The sequence below is a fragment of the Coturnix japonica genome, chromosome 1, assembly GCF_054131305.1.
Source record: "Coturnix japonica strain WE chromosome 1, WE-NBRP24, whole genome shotgun sequence".
Classification (NCBI taxonomy): Eukaryota; Metazoa; Chordata; class Aves; order Galliformes; family Phasianidae; genus Coturnix; species Coturnix japonica.
In genome coordinates this window covers 58,960,219-58,981,436 of record NC_140663.1, presented here as the reverse complement: position 1 = coordinate 58,981,436, position 21,218 = coordinate 58,960,219, and the positions used below count along the sequence as shown (strand labels likewise).

Genomic DNA, 21,218 nt, shown 5'->3' with positions numbered 1-21,218 from the left:
TCTTCCTTAGACCATTAGGTATCCTTCTGTCCTTGATATTCTACCACTTTCTCATTTGACTTGTAATATCTGGCTCATTCTAATATTTTTGCTGCTGAAGCATTCTTTTTTTCTGTTGGCTTTTTTTCCCCAGTATTTAAATACCCGTTTTTTTTTTTGTTTGTTTTTAATCCATCTCTCCTCAAGACACTTTCTAATTCTACTAGCTTTATTTCTCTAATCACATTTTCAAACTATTATTCAGTCAGTGTAAATGCTGCTCTTCTTTTCTCTTTTATAGTTCTGTCTAAAGCTTTGCATATGAAATGTATGTATAGTTTGTTTGTATAGACTCATGTTCTAAGATTCAGTTCTCCTTCTGTTATTGCTCTTATCTCTGGACCACACGTTACTTTTGCTCTAGAAAGCTACGGAGGTTCTCTGAGAGAAGCATTTGTGCTCATCGAGAGGAGGTTTTGAGGGTGTATTGTGTGTGTTACTGTCTCCTGAAATTTTGTATTTAATGGCCTGTGTTGCAGTGTAGTAATGTGGAAGCTTCATTCCTTTTGGGTGGTTAACAGCATTATATCTTCTGGTCGCATTTGTTTCTTTGTATTGCCTATGTTTTAACAAGTGTGGTTGGGAATGTTTGGCTTTCTATTATTTCCTGTGCTTTCTTAATAGTGCAGTAGTAAACCACTAGGTGGTGATGTTACTCTGATTATGTGTTTGCTGCTAAGCTGTATTTGTTTGGAGGCTGGAGGGATGTTAATTGAACTTAAATGTTCAAAGAGGAACTGATAGAAAAAACGTTCTTTACTCTTCCTTCCCCTACTCCTTACCTACATTTCTAAACAAAACTTGTATTTGTTCAGCCTAAAATAGAACCTCGTGATCCAAGAACAAGGGAGCTGGTAGTGATATGAGGTTTGATAGGAGAAGCTTTGAAGGGTTTTGTTTTTGAGGCCATCATGACTTTTTCCCCTAAGATATATATTGTATTTCTTTTTGTACAAAGGTGACTTTCTCTGAAGATTCAGTATCCTGATTGCTACAGATACAGTTGAAGGCTTGCAGGTTTCCTTCCTTTGTGAAATTCTGATTCTTCTTTCACACACACGTATGTGGACAAGTTGTGTTAGAAACCAAGCTGCAGAGTTATCTTTTACTGCCCTTACCTTACTGATGAAAGAAAATCTACATAGGAGCCAGGAGGCACTGTGAAACTGGATGTTTCTGGATGCCCTGAGAATGGAGTTCTGGGATTCCTGCTGCATGCTCCTATTGAATGAGTAGACAGTTGGCATCAGGATTTGTTGCTGTGTGTTCTCAGAGGGGAGCCTTAAGGCATTGTGTTGGTTTTGACTCTCCAGAGAAGATTCTCCTACTGTGTTACTTTAAAAAGGAAGGTTGAAAAGTGTACAGTGACCTCAGTATTTTATCCTCACAAGAACTTTTCTACTTCTTTGACACAAGTCTTTCTCACCCCAGCCTCACATCTCCTTGCTATGTGGGCATGTGGCCTTTCCTAGTATCCATATGGGAGTGTGAAAAAAAGGAGCATCTTACTTCCTATCCATCTTGCTTGCTAATCTAGACTTAGCAGTGCCGAAGATGTCGGCTCTGAAGGAGAACTTGCATTTGAAGTTACCTGATGTGGAAAACGCTGTTTTCCATGGGTGGTGGTTGATGTGCCAGCCTGCTGGGTGTCTTCTCAGCTGTTGCTGCTGGAAGCCGAAACTTGCTGGATCACTCTGACTCTTGGCAACTACCTGCTTGCTTGTTCCTGTTCTGCTTTCAAAACATCACTGGTTTGTCTGACCAGTTTGATCAGGACGAAGGCAGTCTCTAGAATATCATATTTCAAGAAAATGGGTAACTGAGAGGAGGGCAATAGGTATGTGACTTCAGAAAATCTGCAGGGGAGAATGCTATTTTAAATGTAGCAGCAACAGAAAGTTCTGATCAAAGCTTGCAGGATTTCAGAGGTGTGGTAAGTTATGTCATAAGGAGACCTCATTGGAGACTAAATTTATTCATAACGCTGCTTATGAAAATACTTTTTTTATTCTCAAAAGAAAAGCTATTGGTGTAAAAACTGAAACAAGCTCTTGAGCTAATCAGTAGTGCATTCTTTTCTTCTACTTGTTTGTGCTTAGACTGTTAATTTTAAAAAGCTTGAGCTTAAATACTGTATTAGTTGGGAGCAAAGGGAAAGTTTCTGCAATAAATCTTGTGGGAACAAGTTAAACAGAAACTAAACTTAAGTTCTTCTAGAGTAGTAATGTTTTTGGTTTGTTTTATGTATATTTTAGGTGACAGGGACTGTGTGACACTGTTGTATTCCTAAATAAAGCACATAACCACTAAGGGTAGTTTGGCAATCTGTAGTATTTAGATATTTTATGTGGTTGCTAGTTGCAGTTTGTAACTATACCCCAGCCACTGAACTACTGAAGCCACCTTTTCCACCCATAGATTCAGATGATTCCCTGGAAGGTCTGAGATTTATCAGATTTTTCTAATGGCTGGCTTCATAAGTCAGATCGAAAGATCTCAAATAGCATATGACTCAAAGCATCAACAGCTTTAAAATGTCACAAGTGAGACAGCTGGTCTTGCTAAGGGAAGGGGTGCTGACTCTGGGACAAGTGGTGCTTTAAAATGAGCAGAAGTAGTTGAATTAAATAAAGGGAAAAAAAAATCCTTAAGGAAATTATGGGGCAAAAAGATTCTTTGTTCTTTTGCTGTCTTCTGGCCTATCAGTGTTTAAGATGTTATTGCTTTTACAGATAGCATCCAACTGTAAAAATCTGACAGACCTGCTTATTAGTCTTATGCTGCATGGAAGTACAAAAATTATGCCTTGCATCTAATAAATACTGATAATGGTTAACTGCGTTTATTGTCAGTCTGAGTGTTGTTGAATGCAAGCATTCAGAGTATGAAAGTGCAGCTGTATTTCAAGCACAGCATATTCTCACATTCCTGCATATGGTAAACACAGTATTTTATTGGGCTATACTATATTTTAACAGAAATGTTTCACTGCCCTGCAATTTGTAAGTTATAATACTATTAGATGGGGCATCTACTGCAAGTTTCTACTTATCCTGTGCATTATGAAATCTGATATCCAGAATTACTGGTGGCAAGAGATAAAAACAGCAAACAGATCAAACGGTCTCCAAGTAAGAAATGACCTTAACAGCGTATTGGCAACCAGCATTAAGGACTCAGAGACCCGCATGGATTAGTTCTGGAGCCCTTTGTATCTCAGATTTCTGAACTGTATGTTGATCTCAAAGCCATTCTGAATATTTCACGCTTCTGACATCAGAGATGAATTGTTGGCCTTAATTTCATCAGAAAAGTAGCGGTTGATTAAAAGGGGCAATGTATGAATTCTTTCAGCCTTGTAACAGAATTGTGGTTATACTCAGATTTTGTTGCTGGAGGTAGGAGGCGATGGAGGAGACTTACTTAAAAATGTTTCTAACGCAGGCTTACTGTTGCTGGATTATTGTGTTAAGTGAAATATTTGTTTTGGAAAGCGAAGGCTTTGCATCTAGAAGCGTTGTGTATCTTTAAATGGTTTTTATTTCCCGTTTTGCTATACCCCTTTTTGTGTTCTCACAAAATTGCACTACTCTAAAAACAATGTTTACTAGTCATTTTTATTGGTAAAGCCAGCAAGAAAGATAGAACAGAAAGGTTGAGTTGGCCAAGGAATAATGCTGCTGTGGGTACATGCCAAAAATTATTTTCTCTACTTGTAGTTGCAGCTCTATTCAGAAGCCAGTGTGGCTCTTTTGCAACTGAATAACCCCAAGGGTTTCCATGAACTGAGCAAACAAGCAAAGAAGAACATGACTATAGATGGAAAAGAATTAACGCTTAATCCTGCTTATTTACTATGGGACCTGAGCTCCGTCAGTCAGGTAGGTAAACCCTGTTACAGAATGTAAAGGTTGCAGCGTGCAGAGGCTTACAGTTAACTAACTAATGACAGGGAGTGTGGGATTTCTTTAAAAACCATATGGATGTGTTAAGAATCTGTTAATTGTTACACTGTAATTACATTTCATAAGAACACTGCTGGATTCTGAAATCAAAAAGGAGGAAGCGTCATGAAGAGTGGCATTTTTTTTCATAGAGAAGAAGGAAATTTCAATTAAAAATTTTGCCCTCTGCATGTGTTCTGATCAAGTTGTGGGCAGTAAAATCCCAAAAGGCTTAATTGGTACTGATTGACAGATAAACAGATTGCCTGTGTGTGCAAGAGAGACAAGGGTTTATTAGCATATATGATTACCTTTCTCCCAAGATGTTTCTTAGGGACTTGTGGTGGGTGTTTTTTTGTTGTTTATCTTAGTTTTGGGTTCTTATTTTGCTTTGCAGTGTTACATTTGCTGAACAAATGCTGGTTAGTTCTCTTCTGGAAAAAAAAATAAATAAATAAAATCAAAGAAATTAAATACAGGTGTCTGTAAGGAAAGGAGTTTTAATTTGAATAAGTAATAAATGCAAGAATGTTATGTTTATCTAGAGGACAACAAAGAAAATCACCAGGAAACCTCTTTCAAGATGAGATCTAAAGTCTCTTTTTTTTCACCTAATAATGTCAATTAGCATGGCTAAAGTAAACGTGCCCTTTCTAATAGTGCTTACAGTCTCTTTTTGTAGCCATTTAACGTGGATTTGGGGAACTTTTGCTTATCAGTGCAATCCACGAACTCAAACTTTATATTTTGCCATGTTTAAATTATTCATCATTTTGTAAATGGGCACTTAGCTGATGTTACTTCAAATGTTTTCTTTTATGTTTTGGAGAATCCATACGTTGTTATTGTACATATTGGAAAGGGAGACTTATTTACAGTGCAGTGAAAAAGGTTAATTGTTAAACATTCAAGGTTTTTTTCTTTAAGTGTCCTGTTCTAATTGGGCATGGTTCTATTAGAAGTATTCTTTTACAACAACTTCAGTTCTCAGGTTAGGAGGAAGCCATTAAGTTCTTATAAATAGAAAAGAAATGTGGTAAAAAACCTAAGTTTGGTTCTCACTTGAGAAAATTCTAATTTAAAAGGAGTATATTAATGAAAACATGGGGAAATCTTTACTTCAGCTATTTGATAGTGTGTATTAGGATTAATTTAGCTGACTGCCTCCTGTCTGTTTTGTTGGTTTTTTTAATGAAAGACCAGCAGATGATTGAAGAGCAGCTATACATCATCACTCTTGCTATATCTCTATATTAGGTGACACAGTTATATATGGTTTATGATGTGATGCACTTGGAAGGCCCCAGTCTCTTAAAACAGCAGTTATGAAAGGTGATGTTACTGATATGAAATGCAACTTGGCTTTTGATCAAGATCAGCAAATACTTGAGCCTGATAATTCACGAAAGCAAGAGGGTGGGATTTTTTTGTTGTTTCTTTGTTTGGTTTTGTTTGTTATTTTGTTTTTAACTGAAGTTCTTTCTCTAAGAACTGGATCACACGAGGCACTGTCATCTTGCAGTGTATCAGCAGATGACCTAATGATACCAGGCGGTAAGCCACTGATGTACCGTTCACCTTGACAATTTAGTGGAGTATAATCCTATAGAGGAATATCAGTACTTGATCATTGTATTATTTTTTTGTTGTTGTTGTTTTTAATGTTTAAGTCTCAATTACTTATGACCCATATGGTAAAGGATTCTACTGCTATCTGGCTGGATTGGAACTTAAATGGTTTGTTTAAAATCTAAAAGATTTTTCTTTTTTTCTAGTCTAAACAGGATGAAGATATTTCTGCCAGCCGTTTTGAAGATAATGAAGAGCTGAGGTATTCCTTACGATCAATAGAGAGACATGCTCCTTGGGTGCGACATATTTTCATTGTCACTAATGGTCAGATTCCTTCCTGGCTTAACCTGGATAATCCCCGGATAACCATAGTGACGCACCAGGTAAAAACAAAAAATAAACCCCCCAGAAATAAGCAACAGATCCCTCCAACCCTGGGGGAGAAAAAACAAAACAGTAAAAAGCCATAAGAGCAACTAGAAAAAAACCCATCCAACAACAATAAAGAAAAAAGCACAGAAGTACCATTAATAAAGATTCTGTCTGGAAATGTAGTTATCCCCTTTCAGCTTAAGGCTGCTTTTATTGGGAACGAAGTGATCAACTCTTCTCTTTCCCATGCACTGTTTTCTTAAATCCCAGTATGTTTTTGTACTTCAGATACAGACATTTCAGGGTAAGCAGGTAACATGGGAAAAGGAAATAGTGAAGTTTTAGGGGTTTTTTGGTAATATTTTTTCACTTTTTTCTTTTATGTGTCTCTTCTGCTTCTCTCAGGAAATATTTCAGAACGTGAGTCACTTGCCAACCTTTAGTTCACCAGCTATTGAAAGCCACATTCATCGTATCAGTGGTCTCTCTCAGAAGTTTATCTATCTCAATGATGATGTTATGTTTGGGAAGGATGTTTGGCCTGATGATTTTTACAGTCACTCTAAAGGTCAAAAGGTAAGCTCCTATGAAAGAACGTTTTAAGTTTGAAACTTCTGTGTGCTAATATAGCAAAAACTGAAGAAACACTGCTTGGAAAGGTGAACACTGGGAAAACCAATTTGGTGTTTGAAAGCTGCCACTCTTTCCTCTCCTATGAATGATTTTTGTTTCATGGAACAAGTTCTGTTCCAAATAGGTTCTTCCATGGAAATGCTGAGATCTGACAATGTTCAGACTGGTCTAATGCTTAAATTTACCATTAACAGTCTCTATTCTAGAGACCTTTGCTAAATCTTTGTAGGATTATATATATTTGTTTACTGAAAGGTGGTGCTTTTAGTGAATATGAAGTGGTTTGGTCTTTCAAAAACAAACCTATCATAAGTGGGGCTAAATAAAGAAAGCAGGCTGGGAAAACATTACCAATAGTTGTGCATGAAGGCTGTGGGGTGCCAACAAAATTTTCAGCCATCAGCTTGATCTACAGGAGTAACATGGAGAAAAACTTTAAGTCTTGCTTACTTTTTAATACAAATAATAGATGAAACGGAATACAGGAGATGCTAGAGAAGACTGTATGAGTGCTTCATACAGATGGATGTACACACACCTACACTGAGTTGCATAAAATAAACTACTGTAAAAATACTAATTTCTAGTACTTGAGAATGTTAGAAGTTCATTTAAGTCTTTGATGAAGTAGGCATATAATAGGAGAGTCCTATTTTAGTGGCATCTCTACTGTACTTCAGCTATTGCTCTCAGTTATAAGAATGAAGTAAGCTTGGGTAAAATATTTGCAATAACCTGATCAGTATTTCAGCAGGAAATATGCTGCAAAAAAAGCTTGAAACAGTAGCATCTAAAAGGAAATGTTTGTGGTTTTTAATGCCCTCCCAGTTGAAAATGCACATACTGACATGCCTTATTTTTATCTTGGTAATTCTGAGAATTATTTGATCAAAGAGAATCACATGTTCAGCATGTGCTTCTTTATCTCATGACTGGTTAGTGATAAAGAAACATCTTTAGTCATGGAAACAAGTGAACTGCAGAGCTATTTTAGATTGAAGTTTCCTCCTTTATCAGATTAAAAAAAAATAAAAATAAAAATACTAATTTTCATTTGAAGATGCTTTGCAGAAGTGGATTTTGGATGTCCTGGGATGTCCTACTTCCTATTTTCAGCTGTTACTACCTTTCTCTATAGCCAAGGGATTTCATTTAACATATGAGAGTTGATATCCGTCTGTTTGAAAAGGATAAAATCTATTTCACCTGATGAAGTTTAAATGCAGTTTGTAAACCTTTGCAGACACTGAAGACACATATACAGAGAGTAATTATTTTAAGTCTCTATATTCCAAGAAACAAGCTCGGTTGACTTTTATTTGACAGACCTTGGCTCAGACTGTAATGTTGTTCCAGGTTTACTTGACTTGGCCTGTGCCAAACTGTGCCGAAGGATGCCCTGGTTCATGGATCAAAGATGGTTACTGTGATAAAGCCTGTAATAACTCGGCTTGTGATTGGGATGGAGGTGACTGCATCGGTAAGATAGCAAGGTTAATTTAGAAAAAAAAAATAACTGACTTTCTTTTTTGTTAAAATTCTGTAATTTGTGATTCTCCTGTAACTTAAAAAGCAAACAAAAATAACCTTCAATAGCAGGGAAAAGGTAGTCATCCTAAATGTTAAAGGTAAATAAACTAATTCTTATATACTAAAAGGTATATATGGCAGCAGTAGAGCAAAGGAAAGCCTTTATTTATCTACCAAATTTGACTGTGTGACAGGGAAATTTTTGAACCTCAGAGTCCAAATAATATTGTACTTTCAAGGGAATTTCAGTCCTGGCTTTATTCCTTAACAAAATTATCTGTTGTTTGGATAACAAAACAAATGAGAGAAGAGAGACTGGCAGATAACTAAGAAGCATTAACAGAATATCAGTATCTGAGGCATTTAGTACTGTGTTATGAATTTAAGTCCTGTGGATATGATGACAGTGTTTTGCACAGTATGGGTCGTATGTTTCCTTTCACTTTACTTCTTTTCAATATTGGTTGCTTCACGTCAAGTTTAAATTTAAAGTTGAGTCTGCATTTAAATGTATAACCAGAGTAGTTGCTGGAAAGTTTATTTGCAGAGTTTTATGATGTAGTTTAATTTTCACAGTCCTGACCCACTTTCTCTTCGTGGAGCAGGCTGTGTCTGTACATGCTCCTCTCCTAGATTTCACTTTGTGTTTGTAAAGCCACAATCAAATATAGTCTAAGTAGATTTTGTCGCTTTTCTGATTCTGATCTGTGTTCCACTGCTTTTCCATTTCCATGCCTTGAAACTCCTCAACACTATCTGGAAGTGAACACGCTGAGATAACTTTGATTGCAAGGTTTCTTTCCACCTCTTTTCATATTGAACACTTAAATATAGATTTATTTTCATCCTTTATGAAGCTAGAGGATGATCTCCTCTCATTTTCCTCCCCTAAAAAGCCACGATGATTGTTGACATGCAGGAAAAGTGAATTGTTTAACATGAAAGCAGTCAAAGCAGTCTCAGTTCATTGTGAAGCTGCACCTAAATTCAGTTTTTCTGACTTGAGGTTATGAAAATGAAGTGAGGCTTCTGCGGTGAGGAAGTGACACAGTACTGTGGGGAACTGCAAAGTCAAGAACACAAGCAGAAGTAAATCAGTTTTCTGCCTACGTTTTTGAAGTTGATATAAAATACATTGCTGGTTTTGTTGCAGGTTTAAGTTGGTTTGCAAAACTCTACAGTGAGTTTTTACAGACTTTACAGAGAGCTAGTAAATTGTGTTTCAGTTTTTCTGTTGATAAATAAGATTCTGCTGACTTTTCAATCCAGCCTTAACACTATACGTTAAAATGTCTGTTCCTCAGAAATAAGAATTTCAAATGATTGATCTTTGTAATGTTTCCTTTTTCTCTTTAGGTAACAGTGGGGGTAGTCGCTATGTTGCTGGTGGCGGTGCAGTAGGAGGTATAGGGAATGGACCACCATGGCAATTCGGTGCAGGAATAAGTGGTGTTTCATACTGTAACCAAGGTTGTGCTAATTCCTGGCTAGCAGATAAATTCTGTGATCAGGCCTGCAATGTCCTGTCCTGCGGATTTGATGCTGGTGACTGTGGACAAGGTATGCAAAATACATAGCTGATAACTTTTCTCTTGAATTTCTCTTGAATTGCATTAGCTTTTTTGGTTCCTTATTCTCCAATAGTTCTAAGAGCTCAGCAGTGTCATGGAAAAGAGCTGCTGGCAGCTGAAAGAAATAATTAGGCACTTCCTGTATTCATTAATCTAAACTTGAATCAATGTTTGTATGCTGTTTTCGTTAATGAGTATTTAGGAAGCACTGATAAAGTAAGGTGCTTGATATGTTATGGAACAGCGAGCATCAAAGTCGCTACCCAAGAGGCTTACACTTAAAATGCAGAAATTATATTTCAGCTATGCAAACTGTCTTTACCCAAATGAGAACTGCTGATTTGATGATCTCACAATGGTTAAAAAAGGAAATTAAAGGACCCCTGTAATGCTGAAGGTGGGAGTTAAGTCTGACTCTGCACTCTTGCCAGAAGTGACTTTCAGTCACCTGTGTGTGTCTTTTCCTTGTGTGCTGCTGGCTACAGAGGCTTTCATCTTTTAATTGTGGTGTTCAAATAAAGCGAGCAACTGGATTCAGGGTGGACTGCTGGATCTTGTTGTATTAAACCATGAGCCATGCCACGGTGTGGGGGGCATCAGTGATGTATGCATGTGATTGCTGTGTCTTCTCTGTGGGAAGGAAAATTTCCTATCAACCTGTCTGATTTTGGAAGTTCCAAATCAAGATGCAGTGTAGTAGTGAAAAGCAACTTTTGTAATGCGAGTCTACTAAAATGTGACAAGAACACGATATGAGCGTGTTACTTACAACTGATACTTAATTTTTAGTGAGTTGCAGTAATGAGCCAACTCAGCTATGTATTTATAGAAGGAGTGTTTTGAAGAATTACAGGTATTTTTGTAACTGCCGCTGGAATGAATGTCAGGCTTGTAATTCTACTCTAGTAAACCATTACTAAAGATTAGTAAGAAAGCTGCAGTAAGTGTTCTTTCACGAAGCAGTCTCAGTGCTGGGTATATTACACCTAAAAAAGATTGGTGGAAGAAAAGTCCCACTACAAACTGACAGAATTTATTTCTTTTCCCAGATCACTTTGAAGAAATGTACAAGGTGACCCTTCAGCTAAATCAGACCTACTATGTTGTTCCAAAAGGCGAATGTCTGCCCTATTTCAGCTTCAGTGAAATAGCTAAGAAAGGAATTGAGGGTTCATATAGCGATAATCCAATTATCCGGCATGCTTCAGTTGCTAACAAATGGAAGACTATCCACCTCATAATGCACAGTGGCATGAATACAACCGTGATCTATTTTAATCTTACGTTTCTAAATAAAAATGATGAAGAGTTTAAAATGCAGGTAGCTGTTGAAGTTGATACTAGAGAGGAACCAAAACTGAACACAACTTCAGTGCAAAAATCCGACTCTGATTTTAAAACAACAACTATACCAGAAGCTGAGATGATATTTGAAGATATTCCTGAAGAAAAACGCTTTCCCAGGGTTAAGAGACGTCAAAATGGCACAGGAGAGAGTCTCCATGAACAGGTGATAATACCTTCAGTAAATCCGTCTCTCCTTCCTGAAAATGTTCAACTAGCACTGCAGAATCTAGACTTAAAACTAGCGAATGGTGATATCACTCAGAAGGGATTTAACCTATCCAAGGCTGCACTCCTCAGACCTTTTCAGTTCTTAACTACAATAAAGAAGATTGCGGGCCTGGAAAAGAATGGAGTGCATTATGGTTTGCAAGATCAGAAGAATGTAACCAGCTGGCAGAAGCCTTATGAAGATGTGAACAATGGCAAAATAGAAACAACAAAAGCAAATGAATTTCTAACAAGGCTTAGAGGAACAAAGGAGACTGATGTGACAGTGAACACAAATAAGCCAGTTTCTAAAATAAAGCCTAAATCCACACATCCAGACCAGAGCATTGGAGATGAAAAAGAACATAAAGTATTGAATGCACTTATAATAAGGGGAACCCAGAAATCAAAAAATACGGCAAAAGTAGAAGCTGGAGAAGATACAGAGGGGGTGGAAGGAAGGAAAGGGCATGTACAGTTGGATACAAATGGAAGAGAGGAGTTGGTGGGAAGAAAATTGCAGTCTTATGCAGGAAGTTACCAAGGCTTTTTGCCATGGGAGAAAAAGAAGTACTTCCAGGACCTACTTGATGTGAGTATCTTAACAACGCTGCTGTCTTAGTTATGACAGTGGGTTAAACCACAACAACTTGTTGGAATAGTTGCATCTTTCTGCATACTGCTAATGTGATTTGTTAATTTAGCACGTGACTTGTTTTTGATGCATGTGTCATGATTTTTTGAAAGCTTATACAAATGTGGATCAAGTCTGTAAAAGTATTCAGATATATAACAGTAAGAAATTGAGTTCTAAAAGTTAAACTGAAAGTCTACCCCCAACAGTGAATATCTAGGCCATGTCCAGAAAATATGTTGGAAACTTCCAGCCAAAGCATTTTGGCAGTTTTGAAAACCTCTAGAAGAGAAGATAGAGATTGTGCTTTGCAGCACCTGCTTTGCTCTACTCCAAACAGCAAAGGTGGTGTGTTTCTAAAAGCCTACCTCTTTCTGGTCGGTGAGAATTGGATTTTGCATGAGAAATCTATATTTGTGAGATCTCAACTACCAAACGTAGAAAATAAAATAAAATAAAACAAAAGGGCAATACTACAAATATGACAAAAAATTACTCGAGCGTATATGTCAGAAGAGGTGTCAGAAGACAAACGATAACCACTATTGGCTATTAACCACTTTTCCTCAGAGCACAGCAATCTTAAATAAGAAGTTATCTTCTATTTCTTTTATTTTTAAAGAGACATGAAGAAACATGTTCAAAGCTTCACTTAACATTTGCACCTCTTAAAAAAGAACCAGCACCTGCCTGCAATGTCAGTTTTCCTATGTGTTTCATACTTTTGATTTTTATTGATAATAGAACTTTAATGTATGCTTATCGTGCTGTATAGGAGGAAGAGTCGTTACTCAAAGAAATGTCATACTTTACTGATGGTAGACATCTTGGAAGGCAGCTGAAAGATACATTTGCTGATTCCCTTCGATATGTAAATAAGCTTTTAAACAGTAAATTTGGATTTACATCTCGCAAAGTCCCTGCTCATATGCCTCACATGATTGACCGCACTGTTATGCAAGAGCTGCAGGACATGTGAGTATGTCTTTCTCTGGAGTTATACGTAACTAGATAATCCTGTATTTCTGTTATTGCTTTGTTATAGCTATTCCTGATGTGTCAATAGCTATTCATAAAAACCATATTCTGAAAAGGGAAAAAGGGAACTTCTTAAAACATGTTGGCTGTGGGAAGATAAGGAGACTGTCAAGGACCCTTTTAAAAATTTAGATAAGAATTTGCTTTCAGATAAGCAATGTTTTACCAGAAACCAGTATTCTTATATAACAGTATAAACTTATACTTTTATGTAGGTTTCCTGAGGAGTTTGACAAGACGTCATTTCACAAAGTGCGGCACTCAGAAGATATGCAGTTTGCTTTTTCATATTTCTACTATCTCATGAGTGCAGTTCAGCCACTGAATGTTTCTCAGATTTTCGATGAGGTTGATACAGACCAGTCAGGGATTTTGTCTGACCGAGAGATTCGCACACTGGCCACAAGAATCCATGAACTACCATTAAGCTTGCAGGTACTTTCCTCAGTAATGACTTCTAGAGCAACTTAATTTCTGAAGTCCAAAGCTGTTACTATAAAATGAATAAAATCTTTGCTTGTCCTTTCTTTGACATCGGTAACATCTGGCAATTCTTAAATTTATCTGGAGAATATAAAGTTATTTTCTATTTCTTTATGGACCATTCCTCTATGGACTCAACAACAGTGTTGATCATTGGTATCCTGAGAACAAGGAAGTGGGTAGTATGAATTTGTGAGGAAAAAATGATCATTGCTAAAACACGGTGTGAAGTGTGGGATTCTGTTGTGCTCACACTTGGTCTTGCACACAGTAAAAAACACAGAAACAAAAAAAACAGTTCTTTTTTTGGTTTGTTTGCTTGATCTGGGATTTAATATGCCTCCCTTGTATTGGGAATTCTCTGTTCTCCTTTACATGATCACTGAAGGTGTGTTGTGGTCTCAATTCAGCCAAGTGTTTGCTTCACTTAAGGCATATGGGGAGTCTCACTGACTTTAGCAGTTACCGAATGAGGTTTACTAATTTTTTGGTTTTCATTCTTCAAAGTAGTAAGAAAACATTGTATGTATATAGCATTGAATGTGTTCATCCTAGATTTTAGGACTATTACAATGAGAAAGCAATATTATTTTCTTTTTTTTTCTCTTGTCCATTTCTGATAGGACTTGACAGGTCTAGAACAAATGCTAATAAATTGCTCCAAATCTCTTCCTGCCAACATCACTCAGATCCATGTCATTCCACCAACTCAGGAAGCATATTATGATCCCAATCTGGTAAGGAATGTTGGTCCTAAAAGGTGGGGTTGGTTTCTTTACTGAGCTTGGAGTTATTGTGCTTGAAATGTTGATCTGATTTCTAGAAGGAAATTATTCACAAAGATTTCTAATTGTGTGTATATTAAATATCTAAATGTGAAAATTCTATCAGCTACTTCTTACCTTTTAAATCTATTAAAATTTCCTTCAGAAACAGAAAACCTGAGCTTTAGAATTTTATGATATGTGATTTAAAAAGTCATCCTTGTTAAGAAAATACAGTATTGTGAACCAAAAAGAAGACAGTTTGTGTAGTCCTTTCCTGACTAGAACTTTCTGATAAATACATGGGGCATCATTCAAAGAGACTTAAAAATCAGCTGAATATCTTCAGAGCCATCCTTCCTAATTCAAAGGCTTCTAAGTAACACCTTTTAACCTTCGAAGACTGAAGGCTTTCAAACAAGAAATTCATCAAGGATTTATGCCCTTAATTTCTGTTTTGGTTGTTAAGTTCTCATTGAAATTTATGGGAATTTAGGAATCTAGAGTTTTTAGATCTGGCATTTATGTCTACGTTTCTTTTGCAGTGATAATTTAATTCCTGCCTTTGTCCATGCTTTTGAAAAGCATGTGTGTGTGAACTTGGCTAAATTCATGACCTGGTGTTTTACACATTAAAACCAATATTGTATCAAAGCTAAAAGAATTTTGACTATAGGTCAAGAGTTGTTGGGAATTAACAACCATTGTACATCACCCAACATGTGCAAAACAGTAGCATAGGGTTCTGAAGTATTTGTGTTGATAAATGCATATGAAGCAATGAGCATTGTTTGGACTTGTTTTTCCTTACATTGAACGCCTACCCTGTCTTTGTTTCTTGATCATATTATGTTACAGGGTTTTAAATTTTTTTTTTCCTCTAAGTATAAATTCCAGCTAAACTGTACAAAGTCATTGTGCCAGCTTGATGACGTTAAAGTGTGGATCTGATAATTCTGCATAATATGAGGACATTACCTTTATTCATTTTGCCTCTTTACTTGACTCTTTGACTACTAATTCAGTTTGCAAAATTCTGTGAAGCAAAACCTTTAAAGGGGTTGCTGTTTGTTTTCAGACAGGATTAAAAATAAGTCTCTGAAAATGAGAAATTATTAAAATCTTGGAGAGTAAAATATTACAAATTTAAGCAAATTTTAAATGTCTTCCAGGAGAATAAGGAGTAAATAGTTCTTCACAGCAATAACGTAACTTTCTAGAATGCATTCCCTTATACCAGACTTTATAAATACCTCAGTAACCTTTAAACCAAACCATATTTTCTTCCAGCCTCCGGTGACTAAAAACCTAGTGACTAATTGCAAACCTGTGACTGACAGAATTCGTAAGGCATACAAGGACAAAAACAAATATAGGTATGTTGTGGCTCTGTAAAAATAAATACTAGCTTTTGCAGAATAACAAGAAGAGGTATAAATGCATAAAGTCCAAACATTGTGTATTAAATAAAGTGAGCTAACACTTAAATGGAACTGAAGGAAAATAGTGATAACTGCTTATAATTATTTATCTTGCTGAATGATGTGTTTGTTTAGTAGACTAAAGATTTTCATTATATGTGATGACCCAGATCCCAGCTTGCTGTACTCTAGTAAGAAGCAAGCATGTATAGACAGCTACACTGACAATATCAGTGAAGGCAATGAGAGCATCAGAGAAAGGCAGAAATTCTTTCCTGTGCTTTGAAATTCTATGTTGCAAATCTGCTTTATTTTCTACTAAAGCTTTAAAAATGCATAAATATCTCTAACTGCCTTGTGCTTTTCCTGCAAGGAGTGACAAGTAAGGAAAGAAAAACAAAACAAAAACCCCTAATTTCCATCCCCATTTGGAATAGGTTGACCAAATAGTGACTTAAGTTTGTTTGAATAATTGGACGTGAGCAGATCTGCCTAAAATCTAGGTTCTGTATGATCTTTGCTCTTTGAAACATGAAAACCAGTTATATGATATTAGGACAGTTTGACAGCATGGAGCTCATAAACTTCTCCTATCCATTGCTGTACCAGCAGTGTTGGATGGGAAGAGTGCTGGGGCTCTTCTGAAGCATGCATTTTCTTCAGGGGTGATGACAATGTCAAGTAGATCTGTAGAATTAAGAAGATTACAGGTGCTGCTTAGGGCAGTGTTTGGGAATTGTTATATGCTCATCTGCAGTACCTCAAGTTGTGTTATGTGCTGTATGGGTAAATGGACAGAAATCAAATGTCACATTCTAATGAAGACTGTACAGTTTGATTAGAAATAAGTTGTAAAGCTATTAATATTTATTGAACCTGACTTTAAGCTGTTTTAAATAATGCATAAATATTTTAACAATAAGGTTTGAAATCATGGGAGAAGAAGAAATTGCCTTCAAAATGATTCGCACAAATGTGTCTCATGTAGTTGGTCAGCTGGATGACATACGAAAAAATCCCAGGTATCTTCTTTCTTAATCTGTACACTATGGGATCATCTATTTAATTTCTGTTATTATATATGTAAAACATTTGAAATCATATAGAAATACTTCAGCTATTCCTGAAGCTTTTATCACTGTAGTGATAAAGCATTTAGATGCCCAAATCTGAGAGCCAGTTTCACAGTGCAGCTTCTGCATTCCTGAGGCTAAAGGAGCTGCCAGCCTGTGGGAGCCTGCCTGGGATAGTCTGGGGTGAGCTCTCAGATACAGCATAGACATCTGATTGCCATTACCAGATAGATACTTTGCATAGGATCACTGTAGCCAGCTATGCTTTGAAGGGGGAGGCAGGCATATTTTGCTTTTCTCAGATGTGGCAGTTCCTTGCATGAAATTATCTAGAGCAGGGTTACCAATTATTCTGTATTCATTACAGTTTGAGGAAAAGCAGTAATGCCCTCTGTAGGCAAATTCATGTGCTCTAGAGTTCTGCTTACATTCAGCCTCATGTAGCAAGCCTGAACTTTGCTCTGCTCTTTGAAAGGGCACACTGTGCTATCATGAATGCAGCTGACCAGAACCACTTCTTTGCAAAGGTTAGCAATTGCAAAGTCATCAGATACATTTTCCCCAGAGGGTAAAATCATGAGGTCTTGTGTCTCACAATATAAATAAAGCACATAACCTTGCCCATATGGGGGAAAGGGAATTTTTGTCATCAAGCACCAGGTCAGGATAGCCAAGGGTACATAACAGAATAGAAAACTAGCTGCTGCTTTAGTTTCAGTAATTTTCAGTAACATAGATGCTTGGGTGTTTCTTCTATGAGAAGTGACTCTCTGCAAGACACATTATTGGTGGCACTTTTATTTGGTCACAGTGATTTCCATGTGAATACTATTCCTATTGTTTGTATTTCGGTTGAGTATGTGAGTTAAGTTTGGGTTCTGTGATTCACGTCATGTTACAGTCACTTTTATAGTTTTCCCAATAACTGAAAGCCTTTGGCTTTTCCTGTAGAGTCTTCTTTTTTGTTGAGCTTCTCTGAAGAATGTAGCATATATAGTAAACTATCAGTAACTTAGTATATTTACATCCTATAATGGATGTAAAATCTATTATTTAAGATAACTAACTCATGGTAACTCTATATTAAAACTATAGCAGGATTATGATCTTGATAATTGTTTTAATCTACTGTCTACATCTAGTTTTACGCTTTGAAACGATGCACTATAGCGCCCGTTAGATGGCAACATTAATATAAACAGAGGGAGAGCATGAGCTCATTAATGGATTCCTCAGAGTTTCTGACTCGCTGTCAGCCTCGATGCACTCTGAATTGCAATCAAGTTAATTTAAGATAATACAGCAATGAAGAAGGTTGCTATCAGTATCAAAATATATTAGTTTGGTTTTAAAAGGATACTGTATCAATTTGGTTTAAAAGGCCCATGTTCTGGGCTTGCCAATACTTTTGCCATATTATCAAAGGAAATAAGTCTAACAAAGCATTTTTCTTTTCTAGAAAATTTGTTTGCTTAAATGACAATATTGATCACAATCATAAGGATGCTCAGACAGTGAAAGCGGTGCTTAGGGATTTTTATGAATCAATGTTTCCTATTCCTTCCCAATTTGAACTGCCAAGAGAATATCGGAATCGTTTCCTTCATATGCATGAACTCCAGGAATGGTATGTTCCATAGATTCTCTTCAGGTTATTGCAGTGTACTACCGTATGATTACAGAACATATTGGTACAAGCATTTTTATTTATTTATTTATTTATTTTTCCCCGGAGCTGTTGAGAAGGAGTTAACAGTAAGGATGGTGTAATGCAAGCTTAAGTGCTGGTAGGAATCGTCAGCTTCGGATGAGTTTTCTACCTTTATCTTGCCCAGCAATCATTTTTGGTTTAGGAACCCATGTAACTAAAGAAGGCTAACAGTACTTTCAATATTAAGTTGAAAGCAAAGAAAGTGAAGAAATATGCAGAACTTGAGCTATATGCGGTAAATAAGCATTTTGCTTTTTGTAACACAAGTTAATGAGTAAATTACAAAAACATTATATTTTCTTCGCCTAAAGGAAACCCTTTAAAGATTTATAATACATGAAACTGTTTCCATCTTTCTGCAGGAGAGCATATAGAGACAAGCTGAAGTTCTGGACCCACTGTGTTCTAGTAACACTTATTGTATTTACAGTCATCTCATTTTTTGCCGAACAGGTAAAAATTATATCTTATCAAAACTATAACGTTTAATACATTTCTGTACCTTCAGGGTACTGTAAGATGGTTGTTGTTGGTGTTTTGTTTGAACAGAATAGCTAGGATTTTTTTTAGTAGAATGATATGTGAATAGTGATCAGGTTGCTTCAATTTTAAGCTGATATACTGAGATTCTTAGAGTAAGTATGACTGCGTTTGGGGGTCGGAGAATTGTGTTCTCTTTTCAAGTGTCTTGTGATGATCAAGTACATCAGAATGTGCTAAATTTTGGAAATTCAAAATCAGGAATTGTTTCTGAAAGTCTTGGTCTATTAAAACATGTTGTTTAAAGCGCAAAGTTACTAAGAAGAAAACTTGAGTGATTGAAATAATTTATTCCTGGGAAGATCTTAAGGCATTTTAGGGTACTAATCCAATCTCATCTTTCAAATCAGACACAAAGTTAAAAAAAAAAACAAAAACCTCCCATTCTGCAAGCACAAAATGATTTTTTTGGACATATTAACCCTGCTATACAAAGAGGGAGACAATGGAACAAATCATATGGGTAATTCTTTGCAGGTTGGGGCCTTAAGTAACCCTTTCCGTGGTCTGATGAAGAGGGTGTAATTCTTGAAAGGTTGGCTTTTGAATTTTTTTTTCCCTCCACCTGTAACTTTTGCATGAATCTTTCCCTTAATTTTCAGCCTTCTGTATACACTGAAAACTCACCCTGCACTAGTAACTTTATTTTAGAAGGGAGCATTCAACTCAGTAGGACAGCTAGGTATGTAAATACTGCCAGCTTTGTGTTCATCTTCTAGAAGCTGAATGTAGCCTGTTTATATTTAATTATGTAAATTAACTTCAAATAATCAGAGTATAGGTATACTGTGTTTTTCACTTTCTGCTTGTATTCTGATTATTGAGATATACGTAGATGTAATAGATGCATTTGAGTAAATAACTCTTTCTTCCTGTGCAGTGGGGGAAAAAAAACACAGTATTGACTGAATTACCATGGATGACAAAAGATTCTGTGGCTTCTAGGATGAAAGACTAACCACTTGTGTACCTCTGTCCCAGGAGGGAACTAAATACTGTATTTTCTTTTCTTCTTCTCAGCTAATCGCACTTAAACGAAAGATTTTTCCAAGAAGAAGGATCCAAAAGGAAGATGGTCATGAACGAATCAAAGTGTAGAAGAGCTTTATTTTGAAGATCAGACTACCTCAAGATGTGATAAGCATTTTAAATCTCTTTCTCATAAGTGTCTTTTATTGTTTGATATTTAACTGATATGAAGAAAAAAAAAATCATGCATCTACATTTATAATCTCTGCAGTACTCTATGATATACGAACTGCTGGAACTGTGACAGAAAGCTAAACAAAAATGGCAGGAGCCTGTATATAGGCACATTTCAACTGATCTTACTTTACAAATGTTGGTTCATGGCCATGCTGTCCTTTTTTATAAAAAGGGTTACCTAAAGAAATGTAGCTGCATTTATTGCAGTGGATATTGCCAACTCTATATAATGTTGGAAGGCGGAGTTGTGTGGGATGAGCTTAACAGATCCCTCGATCTTGCATTCCGAAAGATTTCTGCAGACTTCTGTCACTGCTTTTTTCTTTCTTATTTTTCCTTTTTCTCCAGCCCTATGGGAATGATGTAATTTTCATTTACCCTTAGTAATGACGTTGTCATTCTTCAAGCACAGTGACAATTCACTCCCCCCCCCCTCCCCCAGTTTGTAGTATTACATTGGAATTTCAAAGAAATGCATGCTAGTAAGAATACACGGTGGCAGAACAGGTAATGGTTATTTTAGAGTTACTTTACATTTTATTTGGTGTACTATATTCCAAAGAATACAGTGGGCGTTACGTCTTGATTACAAAGAGAGGGTTGTAATCAAGTGGAAGTGATTAAGTTATATTGTTTTAAAAGCGCTGTAAATACAACAACAAAAGTGCCTCTCTATCTGAATGGGTAATGAACTGCTTTAATGTAGCAACGTGGGGGAGCAATGTTTCACTTCATAAAACAATATTTATACTGACAAATGAAGCTCTGTGGGGTTTTCTTTTCTAAATTTCACAGGACTCAGCCCTGTGTTTGTCTGAGATGTCAGACAGGTATGATTTTATGTGGGGTGAAAGAAGATGCTGTATGTTTTCAGGCAGAACTTTCTGGTGATGTATCTCCATTGTACTGGCAGTATTCAAAGAATGCATTATTATTATTTTATTTTGTAATTGGGTGTACAAAATGTATGTGCGTATATATTGTAAAATACTTGGTTTGCTTTGAAATCAACTAAAACGTGACATAAGGTTTGTCTGTTTCTGTTTTTCAAGCATAACGGAATCATTTTGATAAAACAGCCATTAGTGGCTTATAAAATCCTTGTGATAAAATACTTTCTTAAACTTTCCAAC

The 21,218-nt window shown here is 36.4% G+C and overlaps 1 protein-coding gene across 2 annotated transcripts in view; it reads left to right on the top strand.

Moving 5' to 3' along the window:
* GNPTAB (N-acetylglucosamine-1-phosphate transferase subunits alpha and beta) overlaps nt 1-21,116 on the top strand; it is a 36,332-nt gene extending 15,216 nt beyond the window's left edge. Inside the window, exons 8-22 of one of the 2 annotated variants that reach the window (XM_015867448.3) lie at nt 3,759-3,920; nt 5,759-5,938; nt 6,333-6,503; nt 7,917-8,040; nt 9,447-9,650; nt 10,711-11,807; nt 12,625-12,824; nt 13,103-13,322; nt 13,994-14,107; nt 15,425-15,510; nt 16,479-16,577; nt 18,088-18,255; nt 18,702-18,792; nt 19,357-19,414; nt 19,900-21,116. In XM_015867448.3, the coding sequence (XP_015722934.2) occupies nt 3,759-3,920; nt 5,759-5,938; nt 6,333-6,503; nt 7,917-8,040; nt 9,447-9,650; nt 10,711-11,807; nt 12,625-12,824; nt 13,103-13,322; nt 13,994-14,107; nt 15,425-15,510; nt 16,479-16,577; nt 18,088-18,255; nt 18,702-18,792; nt 19,357-19,404 (2,964 nt within the window). In that variant the 3' untranslated portion in view covers nt 19,405-19,414; nt 19,900-21,116. The remainder of the gene's footprint in view (nt 1-3,758; nt 3,921-5,758; nt 5,939-6,332; nt 6,504-7,916; nt 8,041-9,446; nt 9,651-10,710; nt 11,808-12,624; nt 12,825-13,102; nt 13,323-13,993; nt 14,108-15,424; nt 15,511-16,478; nt 16,578-18,087; nt 18,256-18,701; nt 18,793-19,356; nt 19,415-19,899) is intronic. The other variant, XM_015867438.3, reaches the window with a different exon arrangement.
* Nucleotides 21,117-21,218: the final 102 nt, after the last annotated feature.